General features: G+C 37.2%; 1 protein-coding gene across 6 annotated transcripts in view; it reads right to left on the reverse strand.

The window, feature by feature from the left end:
• The window catches only part of smash (smallish), a 215,896-nt gene that overhangs the window by 114,484 nt on the left and 75,335 nt on the right, over window positions 1–26,077 (reverse strand). For all 6 annotated transcript variants that reach the window (XM_074103530.1, XM_074103531.1, XM_074103532.1 and 3 more), the window contains exon 2: window positions 24,051–24,238. In XM_074103530.1, coding sequence (XP_073959631.1) covers window positions 24,051–24,155 — 105 coding nt within the window. In that variant the 5' untranslated portion in view covers window positions 24,156–24,238. The remainder of the gene's footprint in view (window positions 1–24,050; window positions 24,239–26,077) is intronic.

A 26,077-nucleotide genomic window follows, 5' to 3' on the forward strand; every position in this document is an offset into this window, starting at 1 on the left:
TCTAAAATTTACGACTGCAACAGACGCCAATTAAATATTTTAGCGAGGTTGCATACTATTTCGATGATTTAATACTGGCCGGTTTGCTGTCAATGTGTGATTTTCTTCTAAAAACGTCAACGCGCAACTGACAAATACAAATCGTGAGTGTAGAGTTAGAAATGAAGTAGAATTACTGACTTAGCAAAACACACGAATATATTTTAAAATAATGAAGGTATTCAAAAGGAAATTCAATCAAATAACTTAAAATGAAAAAATATGTTTGCCATGTTTGGGGTGTCTGAGGTTCCCAGTTATTTAATTAACACCTTGTATATACCTTCACTATATAATTATAAACCTTTCTATGAATCACTCTATAGATTAATAAACACCGTATTAAAATCACTTGCGCAGTTTTGAAAGACCTAAGTGAAATACATACATACACAGGAACAGAAGGCGGGAAGCGACTAAACATTTAGTAAATTTATCTTACTATAAACTACTCCTAAATAATAACTAGTTATCTGAATGAAAGAAGTCCTTGACCCCTTGATCTATTTATGGAAGCAATTGACCTCAGACCACCTGTGATTTGAACAGGTGTTTCGAGATTTCAAAGGAAGTCGTTTCAATTAAGAAATTGGTGGCGGCGAACTAAACACACCCATTACACGTTTAAGTACGTTGGTTAGTAAATTGTTTCGAACTACGAAATTATTTAAAAGAAGTCGGGGTTTGTTTTGTTTAAAGACTTTATAAAGAGGACATCCTCAAGTCTGTATTAGTTGCAATTTTTTTTATTATGTACGGTACCTGGATTGATATCTGCCACAGTGGAGCGCGTGATAAAGTATCTGACACGACAGAATGCTAAACATACAACAAAGACAGTACACACAAACTAACACAAGTTTTAACTTGCACTGCGGCTCCACAAACACACAAAACAACGATAGCGATATATGGGTTTAGGGAAGGGAAGGGGGGGGAATAGGGTTATATTTAAAGGATACATTTCAAAATATTTATATAAAGTTGAATAATAAACTTTTACGGTCCTTCTTTGCAACTCATCAAGATATGTATTGACATTACAAAACTTTATCTCATATTTAGCACACGTCAAATGAGCACGCGGTTTTCCAGATGGTAAGTAATCACCGCAGTCCAAGGATACCCACAGCTGGTACTGCAAGTGCCCTGCCTGCCTTAAAAACGGTTCACTCGCCTTTTAAAGGCTCCCAATTAAACGTTTAAGACTGCAGTTAATTATTCATTAACCGAAACATATTTGGCTCCAGAATGTGAACCGGTTAAAACAATCAAGATCGGTCAAAGCGGTAGCTGTTAAAAGTGAAAAGTGACTTTGTGACCTAGGACACAACTGGATCCGAGTGCACCTGCACTTTCTTTTGCAGAATCGCCTAAACGAGTTGCGAAAGGTGAAGAGGAGGATAATGATGATTTTGATGAAGATTTTGAGATCCTACGACCAACAATAGACGTATTGTTGGTCATAGGCCTTCCTCATAGATCTCCAGCATGGGTGCCGGTTGGATTATTTTCAGATGGGTGCAATGCATACACAGATGTTTTCATTCTTCCTTTTTTTTGAACTTTTAAATGGCCTGACGTAACCCACTATATGTAGTACATTTGAAGAAGAACGTTAATCAATTTTAGAGTCATCGTACCGAGTTACCAACATTGTCTTTGAAGCACCGATGTCAATTGGATGAATAAACGCTTCCGTCCATCTGTCCTTCTTAGCATCTAAACGAAAAAACATGACTAATTAAATAGTGCTACACTGAATTCTTTTGAAATGTGTTCAAAACTCCTTAGTGCATTTTGAAACACGTCTCTTGAAGCAGTTCTATTCTAGCTTTTGCCCGCGGCTTCGTACGCGTGGAATTCGGTTATCGCGCGCTGTTCCCTCGGGAACTGTGCATTTTTCCGGGATAAAAAGTAGCCTATGTCACTCTCTGGCCCATAAACTATCTCTATGCCAAAAATCACGTCCATCCGTCGCTACGTTTCGAGGTGAAAGACGGACAAACATACAAACACACGTTCGCTGCACACTGCATCAGATAAATGTGAACGCAACCATATAAAATGTATGAAACCGATACCGTTCTGATGCGTCACGACACAACACGACAGATAAATATAAATGTAAACCGGGCTTAAGGCGTCTATAGTATGTACCTCGTTTTTTTGCATTAGAAAGAAGGTAAGCGATCTTGACGTGTCTTTTTATTGAAAAACACCTTTGAAAAATAGGTTTTTTTTTTTATTCGACTGGATGGCAAACGAGCAAGTGGGTCTCCTGATGGTAAGAGAACACCACCGCCCATAGACATCTGCAACACCAGGGGTATTGCAGATGCGTTGCCAACGTAGAGGCCTAAGATGGGATACCTCAAGTGCCAGTAATTTCACCGGCTGTCTTACTCTCCACGCCGAAACACAACAGTGCAAGCACTGCTGCTTCACGGCAGGATTAGCGAGCAAGGTGGTGGTAGCAATCCGGGCGGACCTTGCACAAGGTCCTACCACCTGCAAAGGTCACAGCAAATAGTAACAACTAGCAAGGACATAATAAAATGATCATTTACATGCTTTTGGTATCATAAGTAATAGTTCCTGTTTTTTAAAAACGTTTTTATATAAAAAGACTCGTCAAGATTGCTTGCCCTTTTTCTCATGCTAAAAAAAACGAAGTACTTATAGGGTATGGCAAATTCAAGAGTTGTCAAATATATTGAAAATGGTTACCCAATAACAATTAAAAACAGTATATTAAAGATAAATTCGACACAAAGGAAGTCATCACCAGAAGGCTATTTCGAAACAATTCACACACTAACACACACACACAACTATGCACACACTATACACACACTAGATTGCTAAATAAATAAGCATTTGATAAGCTATGAGTACAAACCAAACAATGATGGAAAAACTGACTCAAGATTATAGATAAATACAAGGAATGTTCATACAATTATATTACTTATTTAATCAGTTGATATGATCGTTGAGAAATGACATTGTGAGCGAAGGTCAATTGTAATTGTTACTTGTTTACTAGTATGATTGGAGGTGGTTATCGTCAAATGTTTGAGAATATGCTTGAAGATTCAAGTACGTAATCAGAAGCATCCCGAGGTTTACGACCGCGTCTGGCGACCGCGACACACGACCGCGACCGCAACCGCGTCACGCGACGAACTGCTTGGTAAGAACTAATATGAAACACTGATGGATGCATCTAAGTTAATAAAATATGGTAGGTTTATGGTAGATTTATTTTTCACATTCATAAGTGCTTGTTATAGCCTAAATTGAATAAAGATATTTTGACTTTGACTTGGAATACTAAGAAGTGGGTCGCGACCCACTTGAAGATTCAAGAGCGTCAGTTAAGTTTGCAACCTGCGACCGCGATCTTCTACAGATGGGGATCTTCACACACACCATTAAATTTATTCGCAGGTGTGTGCAGATTTTATAAATTCCATGGCAAATTTCGAAAAATTCTAAGGTGTGAGCGCGGGCTCGACTCGAACCTACAACTCTCTGCTTAAGAAGCCATAGGTCAAACCATTAGGCTACCACCAGACCACGACTTAACTCTTTACATTAATATGGCAGACTAAAAAGAAGGATTTAAGCATGAGCATGAATCTTTCCTTACAAATTAGAAGTACCTTGTCCTCAATCACCTCTGGAACTTCGTTATGAAATTCAAGAAAGGTAATTAGATCCTTGAACTTATGATGTACTAAATAAATACATGGGCATACAATCAGCCATAGGCGACGAATTCTATGAAGAAATTACTCATCCATCTAATCATGTACCAATTTATAAATACCGCTCAGAGCGACAGCATTACAAAGCCACAAGCAATGATGCCAATGATGTTTTCATAGTAACGTCGACGTGACTACGGATAGAAAGAGTCACTTTCAGCCTCAGGGCAGTCAATTTGGGAGAAAGAATAGTAGATTGATAAACAAGGGTTGTAATTAATCATTTACACTCGAGTCGAACACTACTTTTCATCACAAATGCAAGGAAATAAAGAAAAACCGTTTTAAATGTATACGTAATTTGTAACAGAGCGGAAGAAAATGTATCGCGCCAAACCGTCTTTTGTTTTTTTAATGGCCTCACGCTCTTTGGCTTTGGCATATTCAGCCAGCACTGGCCAGCAGCATTATGCCAGCATGGAGGTGTCGAGGTAAGCATAACGCATTACAATCTCCTTGTTTACCAGTTCGTGCATACAAAGGAGTAAAGGAGTAAATCGAATTTACAACACGGATTTTAAGTTAAAAGCAACCTACTTTCAGAGCTTAAGTGATGAAATAGTTATTTGTGTCACAAGGGAGCAAAATGGTGTATTTACGGCGAGGGCGTAAATTGAATCCAGAATGTAGCGAAGGATTCTACAATAGAATCCTGAGCGTAGCGAGGGATTCTAAAGTAGAATCCTAAGCGTAATGAGGGATTCAAGTGTTAGCGCCCAAGATGAAAATAATTTTGCTCCCGAGTGGCTCATACAACTTTTCACACCGAGCATTAATAAACTTGAAAAAAAATAATTCTTAATATTATTAAAGAACAACCAGCATAGAAAATGGCGTGGCTTTACAATTATCAACTTCAAAAAATTGCATTTGCAATAAAACACTCGTCAGGGAGGAAAAGTTACTTTTCTGAAGGAGAGGTGTGAAAAGAATATTTTTTTGAACCTCGCGCAAAAAAGAACCTTAGAAGATACATTTCTTCATCGCTGTTTCATATTTAAACATGAGATAACGCCTGATACTTTTAGAAATACTACCATTTCGAGCCCTTTTCTTTCGAGCAGGGTTCTACATAATGTGTTGTTACGGAGTAAATGTAGTAAATATAGTTTATTGACATGAACCTCTGAAAAATTTTCGAATTAGGTAGAATCTGGCCGTCCCGTGCGTGGTTTTATAATAGGACGGGTCTATCTCTTCTCGTGAGTAAAAGGGGATTAGGGAACCTAATGGGAGTGGGCAGCAGCGGTATTGCCAAATACGAACTCTGGACTCCAGCACTGCGGGGTAGAGGCCAAGTGGGAACCACTATTTTCCCAAGAAAGTTGCCATGAAGGTTCATTACTAATCCTAAACCCAAGACCCCTCTTTCAAGAGTTTAGCGAAGAAGAAGTCTCTTCCTTTTTCATTCAACAAGCTAAATCTTCATTTGTTTCAAAACCTTGTATGTAAACACCACAGACTTTACATATAGTTCTTGGCGTCAAGTTCGTGCATGACAGTTGACTTTAGGATTTGAGTGACGCGAAGGTCGGTCCTTTAATTACTGGCCCGGTCACTGACAGGTGTCAAGTGTGACTTGTTTGTAATTGGTTATTAGTTTGCTTTGCGAGAACTTTGACCTGTGATGACATCGGTGCACGATTCACAGATGAATTTTATTGTGGTTACTATACTTAAATACTGTTTCAGGAAAAAATGACTTTCTGCCAAGTTTGCCTCTCTCAATGTAAAAAAAGTTTGTTAACCACAAATCGGAATATACTGAAAAATATTTTCAGGAAAAAATGACTTTCTGCCAAGTTTGCCTCCCTCTCATAAAAAGAGGGGTGTTAAAACCGCTGTGTGTCTGTGTGTGCGCTGTCGGTGCATTCTCCTTGGCGATTCGAATGCGGTTTTTATTTGGCAGGTTTTCTAGCGATGGTTCTTAGACATGTTTTATCAAAAGTACAGCCGATATTGAACTTTGAAGTGACAAAAGTTTAGATTTTTAACCCCCGACGCAAAAAGAGGGGTGTTATAAGTTTGACCGCTGTGTGTCTGTGTGTGGTTCTGTCTGTCTGTCTGTGTGTGGACCGATTCGAATGCGGTTTTTTTTATTTGATAGCAGGTTTTCTAGCGATGGTTCTTAGACATGTTTTATCAAAATCGGTACAGCCGATATTGAACTTTGAAGTGACAAAGTCGGGGGTTTTCCAACTCTTTGTTGGTTAGGTTATTAATTTTTCAGGTGCTTTTGGTCAAACTACTTAACCTACCTACGTTCTGAAATATTCCGTATTTCTTGTTTAATATCCAGTATAGTTTAATGAATCGCCAAATAGTTTAACACATTCACAGTGGGTCTATCGATGTATCTTTAACAGCCCTTATAGCGCCCGTCTTCGGACATAGGCCTCCTCTCTACTTTTCCAGTCTTGCCTATCCATTGCCACTCGCATCCAGTTTACGCCAGCTTGTTGCCGGATATCATCTGTCCATCTTTTTGGTGGTCGTCCTCTACCGCGGGTGTTAGCACCAGGGTCCCAGGGTGGAGACTCCAGGACTCTCCTCGCCCAACGACTGTGGTCCATTCTAGCAAAAAGTCCTGCCCATCTCCACTTTCTGCGTTCAGTCACAGTAGGTATTGGCAATAAAACTACAGTACAACCTATATATCTATAAGACTAAGAAGAATTTGAGATAAATAATCGACTTTAGCCATTTGAATATTAGCTTCCATTAAACTTTATGTCTTAGGAAACAGTCGGTAGTAAAAGACTGCATGAACATTAAAGATGTAAATAAAATGCAAATACTAATTGTCTATTGTATTCAATAGCCTTTTACGACGACCTCGTTGGACAATCATCAGGGAATTCCTCTGTCACGCAAGCTTAAAGGGGAAAATTAATGTATTGAGCGGAATTGACCATCTATTCGGCCTTTGGCTAAAACAGCCTATAGGTTAATCTTTTAGGACTAGTATATATTTACAGTTTGGTGGGTCGCATCGAGTAAATTGATGTTATTAACAAGCAAAGCCCTAGATTCGATCCCTGGGGCACACCATTTAGTTATTTAGAATTTACCACGATTTTAGATGAAACAAATGAGAAACAAATGAAAAAGTAAGCAGCCTCGCGCAATGCTCTAGTCCATTTTTATACATAAAAGGGTTGTTGTTATTGGACACAATCGCGACCAACGTAATAAACGATGAAGCGATCTATGACGAATTATATGGGCTTGTTTTACCAATCTCTATTAACTTCCTGTTATTTTATGTGACAGACAGATTTAGTTCAAATAAGCAAAGGTGAGATCACAATTATATGTGCGTTATATAAGACAACAAGAACAAAATCCTTTGCACAAACGATAAATTCTAGATTTTAATTTTTGATTTTGACAGTGGCAAAGACGTTTCCAAATTTCTTCAAATATCAAGCTGTATCCATGCATACGCCGGAATCTATATGTACAAAACTTACCGAATAAAATTATCTTCTAATAAGTGTGATTAATTCTTCACGCCTTGTTCTGCGTCTGATGCAAGACTCACAATGGCTCGTTAGCGTGCCTTCAGGCTCTTTGTCATGCGAAAGCCCACCAGTTACGAGGGTTCCGCGGGCAGTGGTTCACTTGGATAAGTAACCTGTTGCTACCTAAGTATTCATGGTACACATGACGCTTTTACGGACTATTCGGTTCAGAAATATTATGGTGAAAGTTCATTTTGATACATATGAACAAGCTAGAGAGTTGATACTGTTGACTTTTCTTTCATCCAGAAGATGGGTGACACTCTTTCCCGGCCCGGATAATACCGACATGGAAATACCGACCCTGTTTTTCGTATACACGCCCTAAGAAGCTCATGTCAGTTTTTCTATGGGCGTGTACACGAAAAACAGGGTCGGTATTTCCATGTCGGTATTATCCGGGCCGGGAATGAGTGTCACGTCACCCCTGAAGATCATCAATATTCAAGGCACTCTTGACGGTGGAGGGAGTAACTGCCACTTCCCCGTTTTACTGGCAGCCTTTTAACTTTTACTAGGACTTTTATTATTTTTATATTTAGCCTCTTCTGTCCTCTACTGCGAGAGCATACACTTGACAGTCTATTGTAATTGATATCATGAACCCATTAAACAAGCGGTTCTTGCTTGACCATTTTTTTATTCAATGTTAATTGCATTCATGTATACGCGATAGTAATTATCGTTTAATCAGAATCTGGTTGAATAATTACGTTTGTTTACCTGTTTGACAATGTACCACAGAATAATTGTCATTCAAAGCCGAATGAAGTATGCGATATCTTTACATTCTTATTTCATCTATGACGGGAGCTACTACAGACGAATTTTAAATGTTTTTACTATACAATTTTAGCCCGGTTAGCAATTTTGTGCCGGCTGCGGTGGACACAGCGGGGCCCTGGTGTTCGAAGGATTTGTTCAGAGACTTGGGTCGTCGTTTCAGAGATAGGGGGCGCGATCCCCGTTCTGGGTCGTGGCTGGTTCAACAGGTGTCCATTGCTGTAGAGGGGCAATGCAGCCAGTATAACGGGGACTTTTGAACCGGACACGATGCAGGGAGGGGGGATTTTAAGGCGAGTTTATTGTTTTATTCTGTTTAATTATAAATATTTTGTTAATTTAATGACAGTGTTTAGTTTAATTTTATTTTTTTAATTTATTTAATGTAGTTTGATTTAATTTTAATTTTGCAATTTGACATGTATTGATATCTTTGTAAATCATATGTGTAATAATAACACATCGTTAAATTCTAAAATTTTCACATGTGTTTTCGCTCGTCCTATATTATCCGGACAACTGAGGAATGAAATTCTCTGACTGCTTCTGTGTTCCCTGATCGCTACAATCTGGCCGTCATTAAATCTAGGATGAATGGGCATTTAATAGACCAGGGTGCTTCATATTAGTCCACATCTTTGCTAACCATCCGACGTGATTGTGGAAGGCAAGTCTATGTATAAAAAAAGTATAACAAAAAATTAAACCGACTACAAAAAAACCATGAAAATATTCTGCCAGTCTGAAGTTGGTGCCTCAGCATGAGCCAGCAGGAGTGAACCTATAGTCTTCTACCTCACCTACATACTATACGCGTATATTGGGCTTCAATCACTCCTGCTGGCTCGTGCTGAGGCACCAACTTCAGACTGGTAGAAAATTAATTTCATGGTTTTTTGTAGTCGGTTCAATTTTTTGTTATAATTTTTTTTTCACGCTTTTTAGTGTAAAAGATCTACGATACAATAGTTTAATGTCAATTGCTCGTCACCTTTTACGAAAAATTGCTTTTTCTGGTGCAGAGACGTTCATTATTGAGGAGTCCTGGTGCTTCGTCACCCGATGAACGATGTTAAAGTAATTTAAATTCAACCCGTGAGGTACTTATTGAGTAGTCGCTCCGTTGGTCAAATGTGGTCTTCATCATCAGTTCCGCTTCATCAAATGATGATTTCAAGAGCAAATGCGCGAGTTATTACTAAATATATAGGAATTACTATAGGTATCCCTACAATATTTGAAGAGTTCTCTCGATTTCCTTAGGATTCAATCATCAGATCCTGATTTGGTGCTTATGGGACCTAATTGAAAGCATTCCTAGACGAACGAAAAAAAAATTTTTGAAGTCGGTTCATAAATGACGGAGTTCTGACGTAATAAACACAAGAAAGAAAAAAATACAACCGAATTGATAACCTGCTCCTTTTTTTGAAGACGGTTAAAAAAGTTCAGTTACGTTTTCGATTTCTCAAGAGTATCAGGTGACATCTTTGGATTACGTACACTTTTGGAATGTCATTTTACGTTGACACACATGGGCAGCCCATTCAAAAGCAGTGCTAAAATCCATTCAAGAATACATACCATTTCACACACAGAGTAACTACGAACCTTATCACCTTGAAATTACAGTTGTAATATGAATGCTTCAAGTTTGTGGGATGGTATTAAGTGTAATTGAAGTTGCCTTTTCGGGTGAGCAATTGAAGCTGCGCAAGCGCAAAGTGAGCTAATTAGAAGCACAAAGAGTTGAGCAAGTGCTGCAATGAATGCTTGCAAGAGACTATGGGAAATGAGGAGCTGAATTTCGAGAGGATCGGGTATGTTTGATGTGAGATTGTGTTTTGTTTGTTTTTGTCGTTGGATACGATTTGAGGAAATAAAATAACTGTTCTAAGCTCACATTTTAAATAAATTAGCGTGCTCGGTTTAGCTTTGAGAATGGACTTGCAAAGAGGTCGAAACATGTTAAGAATGTTAGATAATTGACTTATTCAGGTATTTCTTTGCGAAGGTCCAAAAATAATAATATTGTTGCGACTTGTTTTGTGAATAAATGTATTTTATTGCTTTCTTTCGTGCTTTCCATGTCAATGAACTACAATATATGTGGAAGTGAAGGAACAGGTTCTGTATCATGCCATATGCATCGCGTAAAGAAATGAGTACAAAAACAGCCAAATAAACTGCTCATCCACATCACCTTTTCCGCATTTCATTCACTTTTTCGCAAATACATGTAAAACAGCTTGTTCTACTTAACGCGTCTGAAAGACATATCTGTTTGCGAATCTACTGCGCTGAATATCCTCATTGTAGGACGACACTACGCATGCGCGAAATGGAAACTAGGCTAGTAGCTGCAAGGGCTGCCAACTTTATACACAACTTGTGACTCATTCAACGAATGAGGGCTATCGCGTATGAATTCGCCGCTAGAGGCACTAGTGTAGCGTGAGGTCTACGAAATGTCAAATCTCATTGTTTTTGGGTGAGCTACGCGGTTTATTTATAATTAGAAAAATGTTGTGAATATTTTGCAAAATCTGAAATTAATTATGGCAAACATGCGTTACGGGGCAATGAATGTCTGTGTTTTGAGACAGTTTTGTCTCTCGGAAATCTTTATCCTCCCATTTGATACGTTTGTAAAGTAATTAATATGATTTAAATATAAATTAAGTTTTCACGCCCGTAATAACGAACTAACCACTATACTTCAGACAGGACCTCTGTCTACAGTGGCGCCAACTGGTGAGCGCGAAAACGGTAGCCCTCATTGAGACTTCTAATACCTAGTGAGCGACTACCGTATTAGGACATTTGCGAAGACAGTACGATTTCGATCTATTAGAGCACTCATTAAGGTCATGATGCCGTTAATTGCCCTTATGACGAACATATTAGGCACACTAAGGGCTTATTTCACCGCTCACTGATAAACTTCTTCCGTTAAAGCGAGGCCTTAAAATGGTAACATTCAGTTACGGAAGGAAATATAAGCGACAAAATTTCTATTTATTCCTCTTCTAATTCAGAATCTGAAACAATAACTTAATTTTATAAGTAGATCTCAATGGGCTCTGTTAGATGTTTCTTTATATTACCCGCGCTTAGAACTAGGGCTACTTCGAAATTCAAAATTCATGTTTTACCGTGCCGTCCTATTATTTACTACAAGAGTGAGAGGGGCAATACTTTTTGAACTTAAATTTTCGAATTTCGTAGTAGCCCCTCTGTTCTGTGGCAACCCTAGCGCGCCCTAGTTGCGTACGCGCGGGTGTTGGGTCGACAAACGTAACACTCGCGAGGCTTCTTCCATCCTACGGGTCAGTGAACTGGGGCATCTTTAGGCTTTGCTATCTCAACAGTTTCAAGTCAGTCTTCAATGACAGCCCCATTTTGATGAATCTCTTGTCTCATATGTTGAAAACCGTCTAGTCGTTTAGGCTACAGATATATAGGACCAGAGAAATAGACATACATTCGCTCGAAAAGCATAACCCTTTTCGGGAAGTCGGGTAGTCCATATCCATACTTACTTAATATTATAAATGCGAAAGTGTGTTTGTATGTTTGTGTGTTTGTCCGTCTTTCACGCCGTAACGGAGCGACGGATCGACGTGATTTTTGGCATAGAGTTTATGGGCCCGAGAGTGACATAGGCTACTTTTTATCCCGGAAAAATGCACGGCAACAAACTCAAAAAGATTTTACATATATGTTTAAAACAGATCTAGGATATAAATAAAGAAATGATTATGTTAATTTGGTTTGGTCTAATTTTGTAATAAAAACATGCAGAATTTCACAAAAACGACTTTATTGTTAGAAGTTCTTAGCCACACGTCTGACATTCAATTCAATCATTGGTCAGTTTTTAACCCCCGACGCAAAAAGAGGGGTGTTATAAGTTTGACCGCTCTGTGTCTATCTGTGGTGGCGCCGTAGCTCTTAAACGGGTGGACCGATTTAAATGTGTTTTTTTATTTACGTTCAATTCAGGTTTTTAGCGATGGTTCTTAGACATGTTTCATCAAAATCGGTTTAGCCGTTTTTGAGATATTGTATGTATGTAAAAAAAACCTTAGGGCGGTAAATGTATTTCTTAACTGACTATACGTACAACACAAAAAGCTTGAACAGTTATTCGTGAAAGTGTACCACATTAAATTAAAGGATATGATCTCCGGCATGTTTTAATAAGGCATATGATTCACGTTTCACACTGATACCGTACTGGTTTTCGGTCATTTCTCCTGGTGTCGTTCACCTTTGTATTTATCTTAGGTTTGCATAAGCTTCTCTGATTGAGATTAACCGGCTGGCACGTATAAACCAACATGTCGGCAAAAATGGCGAGTTATGGATATTTTTTATTTGTAAACACTAGTTCAAGCCTCTGGGTATATACCTGTTTTCTGTACTGCTTGCTATGTGTTGGTCTGCAATAAAGAGTTATTGTATTGTATTATACTGTTTACGCGTTGCTGGAAGAACTGTTGAATCCTAAATTAATGACTTGTTGAAGGAAAACAAATTTTTGTACGCCTACTGGTAAAACTAGAGATTCCTTATTGTTATACTTTTAAGATCGATTATGTACACCTATGTTCCACAAATAAACGTACCTACTCTATTCTATTCGAAGGCCAATGCGTTCGTAAATGATAACAGGTCCCGTAAGACGCACTGTTACAAATGGTCCATTATTCGACCCGAATCGTGGACGGTACGAGTAAAAAAACTAGCCAAAAAAAAAGTTGGAAAACCCACGACATTGTCACTTCAAAGTTCAATATCTCAAAAACGGCTGAACCGAACCGAAGCAAAATTAGCTAAAAAGAAAATAGTGTTTAAAAGATTCCACAATGCCCTCTTAAACTGTTTCAAAGCGGCCATAAAAACCCAGGCGTTTTATGTCACGTTTAGATACGCTATCAGTAGAGACACTTATATATAGCATAGATTATCTATTTGATAAGTTAACTAGTATCACGCTGACGAGAAGTCTGAGTCAGCTTCTATGGCGTATCTTTAGGTATAACATGCGATACACTATCGTGTATGATTTTTAATCCCCGACGCAAAAAAGAGGGGTGTCATAAGTTTGATCGCTATGTGTGTGTCTGTCTATGGCACCGTAGCTCTTAAACGGGTGAACTGATTTATTTTAAAGCAGGTTTTCTAGCGATGGCTCTTAGACATGTTTTATCAAAATCGGTTCAGCCGTTTTTGTGATATTTAACTTTGAAGTAACAATGTCGGGGATTTTCTAATTTTTTGTAGGTTAGGATAGGTTGTATGTGAACATGACAACTCTAACGACGTAAATAGAAACGTGTTCAGATAGTTTTGATTGAATTTTGCTAGAAAGAGATGGAATGAATACTTCATTCGTTGGTTTCTTCCGCATTTATATATCAATGATTTTTTTTCTGTTCATTTCCTGTGTTTTTATGTACAATAAAGAGTTATACAAAACACAATAAAATTTTAACGTCATTCGTTTTATTTCCAATTTTGTAATAATATATTAAGCTACTTATTTAGGAAAAAATATATATTCCATGCCTATTCCGTATTGCTACAAATGTGGACCCACCCTAACCTATTCGCCGTGAAGTTGGCTCCAATCCGATCGGAAATCGAAAGCCTACTTAATAATTTAAATTAAGAACAGCTATTGTTGTCAACCGGTTTCCGTTTTAAGGTCAAGTACTCAAGTGCGACAATCGAATGTCACTTCCTGATTAGTCTAGTATACAATACACGAATTCATAGCTGCAACTGCACGCGAAAAATTACCTTATGGTAGTGAAATAGGGTTTTTAATGTGTGTATTGTTCTAGGGTTCTATTGTAACCAGAGAGCAGTTCCGATGGTTTAGTTAGATTTAAAATTTGACTGTCAATGTCACTGATTCAAGTGACAGATTTGGCAATAAGTAGGTAACTGTTCTGTACTATACTATACACATGGATCACGATATACTTTATACTTCACCTACTTACTATACGACCTAGTTAGTATGATGGCGTGAACATTTCAAACCATAACCAATCTTATTCGTCATTCTAATATGCTTCTATAAACTAAATTTAAAAGGAAGACGCTGATTCTTGGCAGAAACGCACTCATTTTTTTCAGAAACCTATTTCGAAAAATCCTGCTTAGTTTTAAATGTGCATATATTAACACCTTGTTTCATGACTCGTTAATATATTATATTTAGAATAGGTTAATTATTGGTTTTCATTTGATACCCATATTATTACATTACTTTTTTTTCTTTATCACCCCGTTTTATTTTTTTCGGACTCCGTATTGAAACATTATATACCTTATGTCACTCCGACATATATGACGAAAATGACACCTGTTAAAATCCGTTCCGCCGTTGAGGCTGCAGAGAGCACCAAAGAAATAGTCTTACATACATACATACGTTCAAAAAACAACCCTTTTTCGGACAGTCGGGTAAAAATAAAAGAAAGAAAAAGAAAGAAAGAAAATGCGTTTTGAACATGAAACTACCGTGAGACTCACTCATATTAAATACATTGACCCGGATAACTCACGTCTTAAATCGAGTTTAGCTCGACATGTTTCGGGCTAATCCGTAGCCCTTCGTCTTCGGAGCAACGTGACTCAGCGGCGGATTTAAGACGTGAGTTATCCGGGTCAATATATTTAATAGAAAATGCGTTTATTGCCAACAATTAGGTAGGTATATAATACATATTGCACACGAAGGGTGCCTACTCTAAAAATTAAAACTTACTAACTGTATGCGGGTTCTATAAAAGTTCGTGAGACCTGATTTCTAATGTTGTTATTGAAGGGGTTAATGAACTTTTATAAAAATCCCGCCTTAACCTAAAAGTACCCCTGCATGCTACTCGAACCATGAAATTGCGGTATACCACTATTTGTCATAGTATCGTGTGCCCAAAAGTGACAGTACATTCCAGCCAATGCGCGGGCGCGTCACGACAGCGATCAAAATGCAATGAGCGTACTTATAACGCGATTTTCTTTTTCCACGGAAGGAAAGCCGCACGCAATTGTATAATGTGACGAAATGGCCGTTTCGGCGGTGAATCACGTGTCGGCTGAAGAAACTGAATCGCGTACCAGGGTGGAACGTATGAGTTACTAATGTCATGTTGACATCCCAAACATTTGCCTGTACTCCGTTTAATTTAAAGTTTGAATTAACGGTCAAATTGTAACACATGTTTCTCGATGTTTCGAACATAAATGGACTAAAAATACCTACATGTACATTTATGTGCGGTATTTATTATAGAAGTTCACACAATTTTAAATAGTTTCGCTGTTTAATTTAAAAACGTGTGAAAATTTTACCGTCCAGTTTCAAATGTTAAAATAAATGGAGTATAAGAATCATAGCGAGATTGTTTATCAAAAGGTATTAAATTAGATTCCGCGACTGCACGATGAAGACAAACGTTGGGTTTGATACGTCATTCCAATATTCCAAACAGGAACGTTGGCAAACTGTGGGAATTCTTTCAATACTACCAAATACATTAATTTTCATAGAAATAATAATGTCACATCTCATGGTAACGCATTTTATTAAAAATTATGATACAAATATGCCAATAAGTATGTCGAAGAAAAATACTTACTGATTATTACAGATTAACATTCAACCAATCTTGTGACTAAAATAGCTGAACGAATGGAAAGCAATAAATGTCTTTTTTTTACGAAACTGAACAATATTTCCGGACTACATACTACACTACATACTAGATAGATTATATAATAAGATTTTAATATTGTACGTCCGAAATGGACCAACTGTTGAGACTTACCTTTTGTAACCACCCTATTATGTACACAGTTATACAATAAAGTTTATTTCTATTTCTATTTCTATTACAGACTCGAGCAAATTTAGCCACTAAATTTAAATGAGTAATAGAAAAAGGACGCAACTTTTTCCTAGGACTTCATCATTTTAAAATTTCATCACAAAACTCCCATTTACCACAATTTAAAAAGGTATAACCTTTGAAACAAGACTACAAAGGAGATAAAATCTGATCGCATGACGTCCAAGGCCGCGCGGGCGCAGCAAATGTCAGAGGGGCGACGCAGGTGCAGGTTTTAGGGCGGGAACATACTTGCGATTTGTGAATTCGATAGTCGTGGGTCGGTTAAAGGTGATCAACAATTGAGCTTAACTTCCATGAAAAGGAAACGCAGTCGTGTAGAATAATACAACTCTATATATATAATAATCTAAAATAATTATTAAAAGTACATCCTTTTTTGAAATCGGTTTATGAATATAAGTGAATTTGTTTTTGTTTTAGGCATTTCCAGATAAAAATATATGTGTATGTCTTGGTCAATGATCAATGATACTTAAAAAAGACTTAAAAGGTAATAAACAATAAAAAACAAGTCTAAAAAAAACTGATTTGATTGTTTTTGCCATTTGGAAAGATATTTATTGAAGGTAATCAGTAACGATCTTAACGATGTACCGAAGTATAATTTCCAATACCATACAAGTACCTACTTTACAAGCTACTTCAAGACTTTGCCTAGCTTGTGATATGCCACGATAGTTGTTTATTCACAAGTATCTTTATTAAATCTTGAAATCATCATTTTTAACTAACACAATATCTAATTACCTACAAACTCATGTCACTAATGCAACCTTAACAATATGTATATATATTTTGGTTTTTATATATGTTTACTTGTCACTTTCTGCTCGACCTAAGTATTGCTATGTAAATCTGTATGAAATCAAGAATAAAGTTAAAATAAACAAAACACAGTAAAAACCAGTAAAACAAAAAACAGTAGTGTCAGTCGCAATCGCACGAAAGTCGCAGTTCTGTAGCGAGCCAAAGAACAGATGGTGCGAGGATCAGGGGTTGGGTGTGCCGTATTATTATGCCCAGGCGCATTCAATTCAGATCGAAAAATACGTGCAGAATCACAGTATTCAATGCAAGTCTGCATTCCGCTTGCATGACGACATTCACCGTTTTGGATCACGGAAATCGATAATGATCATCGATAAATGTCATATTTATAGAAAGGTCGAAGTTTAGTTTTAAATACCCGTTGATTTACGATTGCTTTTGAAATAATGATTTTTGAAAAGGTCAGCTACGATGTTATTTGGATTGGTTAGAGAAGGTCGCTTGGACTTGTCGTACATGTTTTAAGTGCATCATGTTTTGAAATATGTGTGTGTATTTAGAGTGAATCAAGTCTAGGTCCAACAGAGAATGTGAGTAGTTGCATATTAATTATTACTTGGTTTTACGCAATATGTTTTGTATACACTATACACAATTTTCTTACAACACTGCGTAAAGTTATAGCTGCGTTAGGTTCATTTAAAAAATGCATAAGTACCATGCTTACCTACCAATATTACAAATGTATTTGTTATTTTAACCAGATAATCTCAGGGGACTTCAAATCTCGGCCTATATACGAGCTACTCCAGCCAGGGCACAACCTTCCTCTCGGATTGAGAAGGTTTAGGCCATGTGCCCACGCAGACCCAGTGTAGATCGGGAACTCCACACACACCATTAAATTTTTTTGCAGGTGTGTGCAGATTTCCTCACGATTTTTACCTTCACCGTAAATTAATTTGCCAGACCTAATATAGGTAGTTTCGCAGCGAGCGAAACTAAGGGTAAAGACTTACTTAAATTAAACGCTATAACAATTACAGAGGTATAGCCCAATAACAATTTGAATCGGCAATACGAATAGACCAACTGAGGCCAGCCAGTTCCAATTAGATAATTGTTATATCTATCGAGATAACAATAACATTTTTTTGTTGCCGGTTCAAATATTTCGCAATAAAAACATGACTGTCACATGCAACACACGTGTAATGTATTTAATACAACCTTGAGATTAGGTATGACTGACAAGGAGTAGAAAAACAATATTAACACTTACTGTAGCCCGTGACTCAGTTTGCGAAAAATTCGTCTATCGCTATATTACGGGAACTATGCCATTGCCGGGATAAAAGCCATCTTGTACCCTTCCCATGTCTTAAACTTTCTCCATATTAAATCTCTACTTATATTAAAAGAAAAAGATACAAAAATAAGATTATATACATATTTTTAGAAGGTACAAAATTAACTTCAATAATTTTTTTTTATCTATAATATAAAACAAAATAAAGGTAACTAAAACTACAAACACAATAGGAATGTACATATTTGTTGTATGTCCGTCATTATCGTCACTAGCTTAAACCTATTTCCAATATAAAGGTTCCATATTAGTTTAATCGAAATCAATCTCGTAATATATTTTCACAAGTTAGATTTTAATTTACTATGCATGTAAATTGGCTATGCAAGTCGAATTTGACCCATCTTTAGTGATTAAATAGACTTGAAATTTGATTTGGATATATTGTTTGAATAACAATGCAAGTAGGTACAGGCAACAAAAAGTTTGTATTATTAAAATTTGAAGTCGTCAAAAAACTGTTCACAGTAAATCTTGACCTCGAAAAGTGTCGTATAGTCAAAGTACCTACCTACAGTCAACTACAAAGATATCGATACGGCCAAAGTTACAAAAATATACAACCACGTCAAGTTAAAGTCATACATAATTATTTTTCTTGAATGGCTCGTAAAGTTCTCGAATGGAGACCGCGGATCAGCAAGCATAGGACGTCCACCAACGAGATGGATGGATGACATGGTTAAAGTCGCGGGTTCACGGTGGATGCAGGCCGCTGTCAACCGAAGCAACTGAATGTCCATGGGAGCGGCCGATGTCCAACAGTGGACGTCCTACGACTAGTATAATGGTGATAAACATTTTTGTAACTTTGGCAGTAAAGATCTTTTTGTAGACTGTACAAGGTGTAAAAACGTCGATATAAAAGTAAACGGCCGGTCGTGCCAGCGCCGAATGCATGCAAAGGTCACTTTTTGTCGTTTTGTCGTAACGAGAGGAAAATGGCGGCCATCTTGGGACGTCAGTGCGTCGTGAAATCGTGATTCTAGTAATTGAGGTAACGGACAGTTTATTTACTAGTTATGTAGGGTGACCGGCATTTGCGGTCATTTTTTTTTGTAGATTAGCCTATATAGTGGCTTCTAGTTTGTGATGCTACATTTACACGCTTGCCGGCTCTTGGTAAACGTCTGCAACGGGGTTTCCACTACAAATCCTAAAAAAAATCTTGGCTTTCCCTGGCGACATTTTTAAGTTTCCCTGACCAATCATGTACATTTCAAAGCAGGTGATATGAGACTTCCGTGAGACTCACTCATATTAAATATATTGACCCGGATAACTCACGTCTTAAATCGAGTTTAGCTCGACATGTTTCGGGCTAATCCGTAGCCCTTCGTCTTCGGAGCAACGCGACTCAGCGGCTGCTGCAAATTGTGCGCGTTTTGCAGCAGCCGCTGAGTCGCGTTGCTCCGAAGACGAAGGGCTACGGATTAGCCCGAAACATGTCGAGCTAAACTCGATTTAAGACGTGAGTTATAAATAAATAAATATCACGGGACGATTCACACCAATTGACCTAGTCCCAAAGTAAGCTTAGCAAAGCTTGTGTTATGGGTACTAAGCAACGGATAAATATAATTATATAGATAGATACATACTTAAATACATATTAAACACCAAAGACCCGAGAACAAACATTCATATTTTTCATACAAATATCTGCCCCGACACGGGAATCGAACCCGGGACCTCAAGCTTCGTAGTCAGGTTCTCTAACCACTAGATCATCTGGTCGTCTAAAAAGTCGTAAGTTATCCGGGTCAATATATTTAATATGAAATTTTTTTTTTTTACTACCCGAGATACTAACTTAGACCCGATGATGGAAATTTACTGCACACGGAACGTGCTCACTGTTTCGTTCGTGCCACTCTTTAATACGTAGCCCAGAACTGGAAAGACTGGTGTCAAAATATCGAGCAAAATTTTGGGTAATCACGAGCTGACCCTGACTTTATGGATTTCTAGCAAATTACCCTGACTTTCCCTGACCACCTTGAGCTTCCGTTTTTCCCTAACTGTGTGTTTCCCTAAAAGTGGACATCCTGTACAAGCTCCAAGCCTATACAGCGAGCTGTCATTCATTGTGGCGTTCTAAGGGGCAGTTTAACAGTGGAAGTCTTCTAGCTGATGATGATGACTGAACGGTATCGATAAATGACAAGAAACTATTTCAAAGATTATTAAAATAAAAAAGAGACCGTTAAAAAAGTATTTGATTACTTACAGCAGACGCTCTAATTAAAAAAAAGGTAAACGTCCGAATGCTCGACACACTAATATGCTGTCACTTCTCAGCTACCATAAAATCAAAGATGACAGCTATTGGGACAGTGGCTACCATTAGTAGGTACTCCCTTATTCAACGCTTCATATTTGCGCACGGTACATACCTACATAGTGCTTGACTGTAATGTCCGTCCATCATTACACTTCCCACAATACGACGTACTAAATTACATACACCTAATGACACACTATAGCTTATCAATATTCATAACATACACTCGTTTACTCATTGCCGTGAGAACTCACTATCTAGGGAACCGACGCTTTAAGAAGGCTTTAAAATCAAGTCTAGATTATCCCAGAAAACATAGAAAAGACCTTTGATACAGTCTATAAGTGTTAAATTAGAACGGCTAGGGTAAACGTCGGAATAATGGGTAACATCCTCAATTATCAGACGTGCCTTGATAGATGGCCTCTTAAAGCATCGTCTAATAATGAAAGATATAGAAATGTCTCACAAGATAAGGATGTGAATTTGAACGAGTATGTGTGGCTTAAAAGCCATTTTCTCAGCTCGGTATGTTTCGGAGAAAATATTAGGTTATTGTACAGATCGCGTTGTGGTCCAAAGAGGATAACATTATTTTTTTATCGAACTGCTGGCAAACCAGCTGCAGGGCTACTACGAAACTCGAAGTTCGTGTCGTGCCGTCCCTCTCGCTCTCGTATTAAACAGTATAAGTGTCAGAGGGACCGCACGACACGAACTTCGAATTTCGTAGTAGCCCTGCAGGCACTTCACCTGATGGTTGGTCACATTTACGCGTTTGACTACATTAGTGAAAGTAACGAATTAAGAGTTTGAATGATAAAACAGTACTTAACGTGATTGACAGTAACCTAAGGTAGGTTGCCATTTTGAATACGAAGAGCACACGAATTTTAAAAAAATATTACTTTGCTCACCCATACAATATCAAATTATTTTTTTAACATAATTTGGCACGTTTGTATTTTTTTTAATGTAATAGCAGACAAATGAGCAGAAGGTTCACCTGAGGTTAAGTGATTACCGTCGCTCATAGACATCCGCAGTAGCATCAGGACTGCAGATGCGTTGCCGGCCTTGCAAGAAATGGTACACTCGCTTTTCGAAGGTTTGTAAATATATAAACTTTTTACTGTAATATATAAGGGATGATGGTATGGTCAATAAGACGCTAGCTGTAGTTGTGCGTAAAGAGAACAAGAACCCTTTTTATTAAGTAAACCTTAGATTATATACATCATGATTGTCGCTGACACAAGCAATATGCGTTTATGTAGCAGTAAACTATTGTGTTACTGCTAAACACTGAAAGTGGCCAATTGCCATACTACATTACTACTATTATAAATTATATTTAAAGGGAATAGACAAATACACTTATAAAACCAACAAGAAAAGTGAAAGGTCCCATTCGTTTCGCTTCAATGGCGTCGCTTTATACTACGCTGCATAAAAAACAGTGACGTTTCGGCAAAATAGCGGTTTTTGACGTGAATTTGGTTACTCTGAAACCTAAATATAAAACGAGCTGTTTCTATGTGATTATACTTTTTGAGACATCGAAAGAGGCTCGCAAACATTTCTAAAATACGCAATACGGTGAATATATATGGTCCTTTTTTCGGCACGTTTCTTTTTTTTATTAATTTTTACAGTAAAGATTTTACATTGGTTATGTACTCGTACGATTCTTGTATTAATTTGTAACGTATATATTTCTTGTTGTGCTGATTTTTTGAAAATAAATTTAATAGGTATATCTTTTTTATTTATCCCCCTTTTATCAAAATCGGTTCAGCCGTTTTTGAGATATTGAACTTTGAAGTGACGATGTCGGGGGTTTTCCAACTTTTTGTTGGTTATTATAATGTAAATAATGTATATAATGTAAATTTATCTAAGACACTTACTAATTAATAGCCTAGCTCTTATACTGTTTAAAAGATAATAACAAGTTAAGGCAAACAGTTAACTCGTCAAATGACAGCGATCTCAATATTTATCTAATGTACCTATACAAAATTCATTTATTTTATTTTCCAATTTAATTAAAAACACAAATATCGTGTAGTTTTTAATCTATTAACAGAACCATATGTCAAAGTTAACGATAATCAATAAAACATAGTGTAGTCTAGGCACACGTGTATTTGCTTCAAAAACCTCCGAATCAATCAATTATCCAACTCCCGTCAATACTTTGTACATGCACATTAATTCTTATGTGTGTTCAGATAAATTAAGTATTCACAATAGCGGTCGACGGAGAAATTGACAGTCTGTATAATTACAATTCTTACCTCATTTTGAACACGTAATGTAGCTATTACGCGTTAAAAATGCCTTTGCCAACCGATTATGTCATAGTCATAGGGAAGTAACGCTAAAGTTTTCACAGCAATAACGGACACAGTTTTTTTAAACCAGAACGAAAAACAATATTCCAAATTTGGAGTTTCTAGCTCAGTTGATTAATAAATAAAATAATAAGGTATTTAGAAATAAATGAAATAATCTGAAAAGCTGTCAGGGTGTCTGAGGCTTTCGGTTATTTAATTAACACCTCATACCCATATATTCCGATAGATGGCGCTGCCTGCTAAACTTAACGGGCTAACGTGTGCCTGCCTTGTGAACATTAAGGAATATATATATTTTTTCTACTTTACATACGAAAATTCGACAATTTTTGCGAGCTGCATATTTTTATGCAACTCTAAATTATAATGTAATGTATATGTATATATGTACTACATACATACACATTCAATACATTGTAACTTAAAGTTGCATATAAATATGCAGCTCGGAGCAATACAATACAACTAATACAATAGTACTATTATATACTATATAGTAAAATAAATAATAATATAAAAATATTTATTTAAATATTACATTGTATTGTATAGCCCTAAATTGTATTATATAATAATTATAGTGTATTATATCAACAATATAAAATAAAAATAAATTAATTATGATTAGTTCCTGATTCACCGGATTCGGTTCCTTCGGAATTTTTCAGTTATACAAAACTATGGAAACGTCGTGTCTTTAATCATATTATTGAGGACTAAGGTGTTATTTTTTCCTGGAAAATTATGCTATTTCCTTAATAATAGATTGTTCAACAAGGGACTAAAACAAGCTATAATGACACGAGATGTTTAGCAAATGAATTAATCCTTAATACCTATAATTGAATAGATTCATATTCGTAATCATTAATTGTGTTTCACGAAACTAAATCGTGTTTTTTTTAATATTATTGCACAGTTCGTAATTTGAGGTTATTTCCACGCTCTAAAAATCCTCCATTCACAAACACCGTGTTGGCTGTTTAGGGGTTTACAACGTAAATACAAAAAAATAGTTTAATCTTTAGAGACTAAAAAGGAGCTTTAGTCCGGATATGCAGACTAAAGTAACATTTTAAGATCATGAGAAGTGAAAAAATATGAACCTAACCGATTGCTTTATATTAATCTATTTTGAGTCCGTGTGGGCATTGCAGCCTCTCACTCCCGGAAGTCTGTGCCCACAGTGCGACGTAGAAGAGATTTTTTTTTTACTTACAGCCTTAGAATATCCGCTTCCGGCGCTCCCATCGGAGGAGTTACTCAACCTCCTCTCGCTGTTGGACGCCGGCGGCGACCAGGTGGAGCCACTGTCAGACGGCATTGTCACTCACAAACAGTTGTTCACATCATAAACTAAGAACTTGGCACAGCACAACACTAGCACATCACTACGCGAACGTCTATCTGTAACAAAAAAAAGGTTTATGTTAAAAATAAACTTTTTGATGACTGTACTGGTATTTTCATACAATCTACGAATCCATACTAAATTTCAAGTAAATCTTGACTGTTAGAAGTGGGTCTAATTTAACTTGAATACACACATACAGGCCATCATTATCATCACCATCTTTTGGCATAGGACGTCCACAGTTGGATACAGCAGGGCTACTACGAAACTCGAAGTTCGTATCTGAGAAGTGTCAGAGGGACCGCACGACACGAACTTCGAGTTTCGTAGTAGCCCTGCTGGCCTCCCTATAGATAGAACTCGAGTTGCTTCAGTTGGAAGCAGCCTGCATCCACGTTGAACCTGCAGCTTTAGCCAGGTCATCCGATCATCTCGTTGACGGACGTCTTACGTTGCACTTGCCGATCTGCGGTCTCATTTCGAGAAACTGTCGAACCCAACGGCCATCTGTTCTCCGTGCTGCCTACACATTGCCACTTCAACGAGCTAATCCGCTTGGCTAAACATAATCGACCGTTGAAGGGAGAAATTGACTAAGCGACATTTTTGAGAAAATTTTGAGACAGCTCAAACGACCGAGAAACATTTACTGATTCCGAACATGTATATAACTCGCTATCTTAAAAAAAATGTCGCTTAGTCTATTTCTCTTTTCAAGCGTCGACATGTTCATATGAAATTTATAAAGGCTTGTATGTACCATTTTGTTTTTACAAGCTATTAAGCTATAGCTTGCCCTGTTTATTTATTTATTTGTTTGGGTCAAATTTTGGAAGCTAAATTTGACCCACTTCCAGAGGTCCGATTAATTTGAAATTTGGCATAAGTACCTACTTATGTAAATTTGGTGACAATACCATAATATGGTAGTGACATTTTGGTGGTCCTGCCAGGATCGTCTCCGCAGGAGGGAACTCAATAGTTAAAAGTACCGACTTATAATTTGATACGGATATGCAGTTTAGATGACAATGCAAGTACAGTCAGCAAAAAAAAGCTTGTATCAAAATGATTTTTTTAACAGAAACTTATTTCTCAACTGTAATTGTTTTGTAACAAGCCACCGACTATATCTTCGCTACCTACTAAGTATATTTTAGCTAGGTACATAGAGTATAGCGTGTAGAAAACGCTAACATGCTGTTTCCTTGTAATTACAACAATGAAGTGATCATTACGATTTAATAGCGTAGTTTGGCGACTACTAAGATCGTTTTTACTTTCCTGTTCTATGTCAATTATATCATTTGATAGCTTAACTAATAGATGCGGTGAAATTAGCAATCACTTGCGTACTGTGTTCTATTACGTCATACGCTTTTATTAATAATTACTATAACCATAACAATAGGTCTAGGTTAAGTCTGCGTTTACACAAAAGAAATACAGATGCGAGGAATGTGTTTTTCATGAACCAATAGACGCTTCATTTACCTATCCTCGCACAGCACATCTCTAGTGGAAACAGCTGAGCGTAGCGAGGCGAGGTATAGCCGGCCAAGAAATTGGTTTACTACCCTAAAGCAAGGGTCGGCAATAGGGGGGTCTAGCCTATATACGCCACCACACATCGGACCGCCAAGTGCCTACTAAAACTAGCCCAAAACCGTCAATCTCACTAATTCAGAGATCATAATGTATAACAGTGTAACATAAATGTTAGGCAATAAAGTTTGTTTTCATTTTTTATTTTTTATTTAGCTACTTATTTTGTACTTATAGTGTATACGTTACTTATTTGCATATAAATCACAAATAAAATAAATCTCTCTCTATAATAAAATTCATCCGAATTTGTCCAGTAGTTTTAGCGTGAAGTGATACAATACAAG

This window comes from Choristoneura fumiferana, chromosome 20 (genome assembly GCF_025370935.1).
Source record: "Choristoneura fumiferana chromosome 20, NRCan_CFum_1, whole genome shotgun sequence".
Lineage (NCBI taxonomy): Eukaryota > Metazoa > Arthropoda > Insecta > Lepidoptera > Tortricidae > Choristoneura > Choristoneura fumiferana.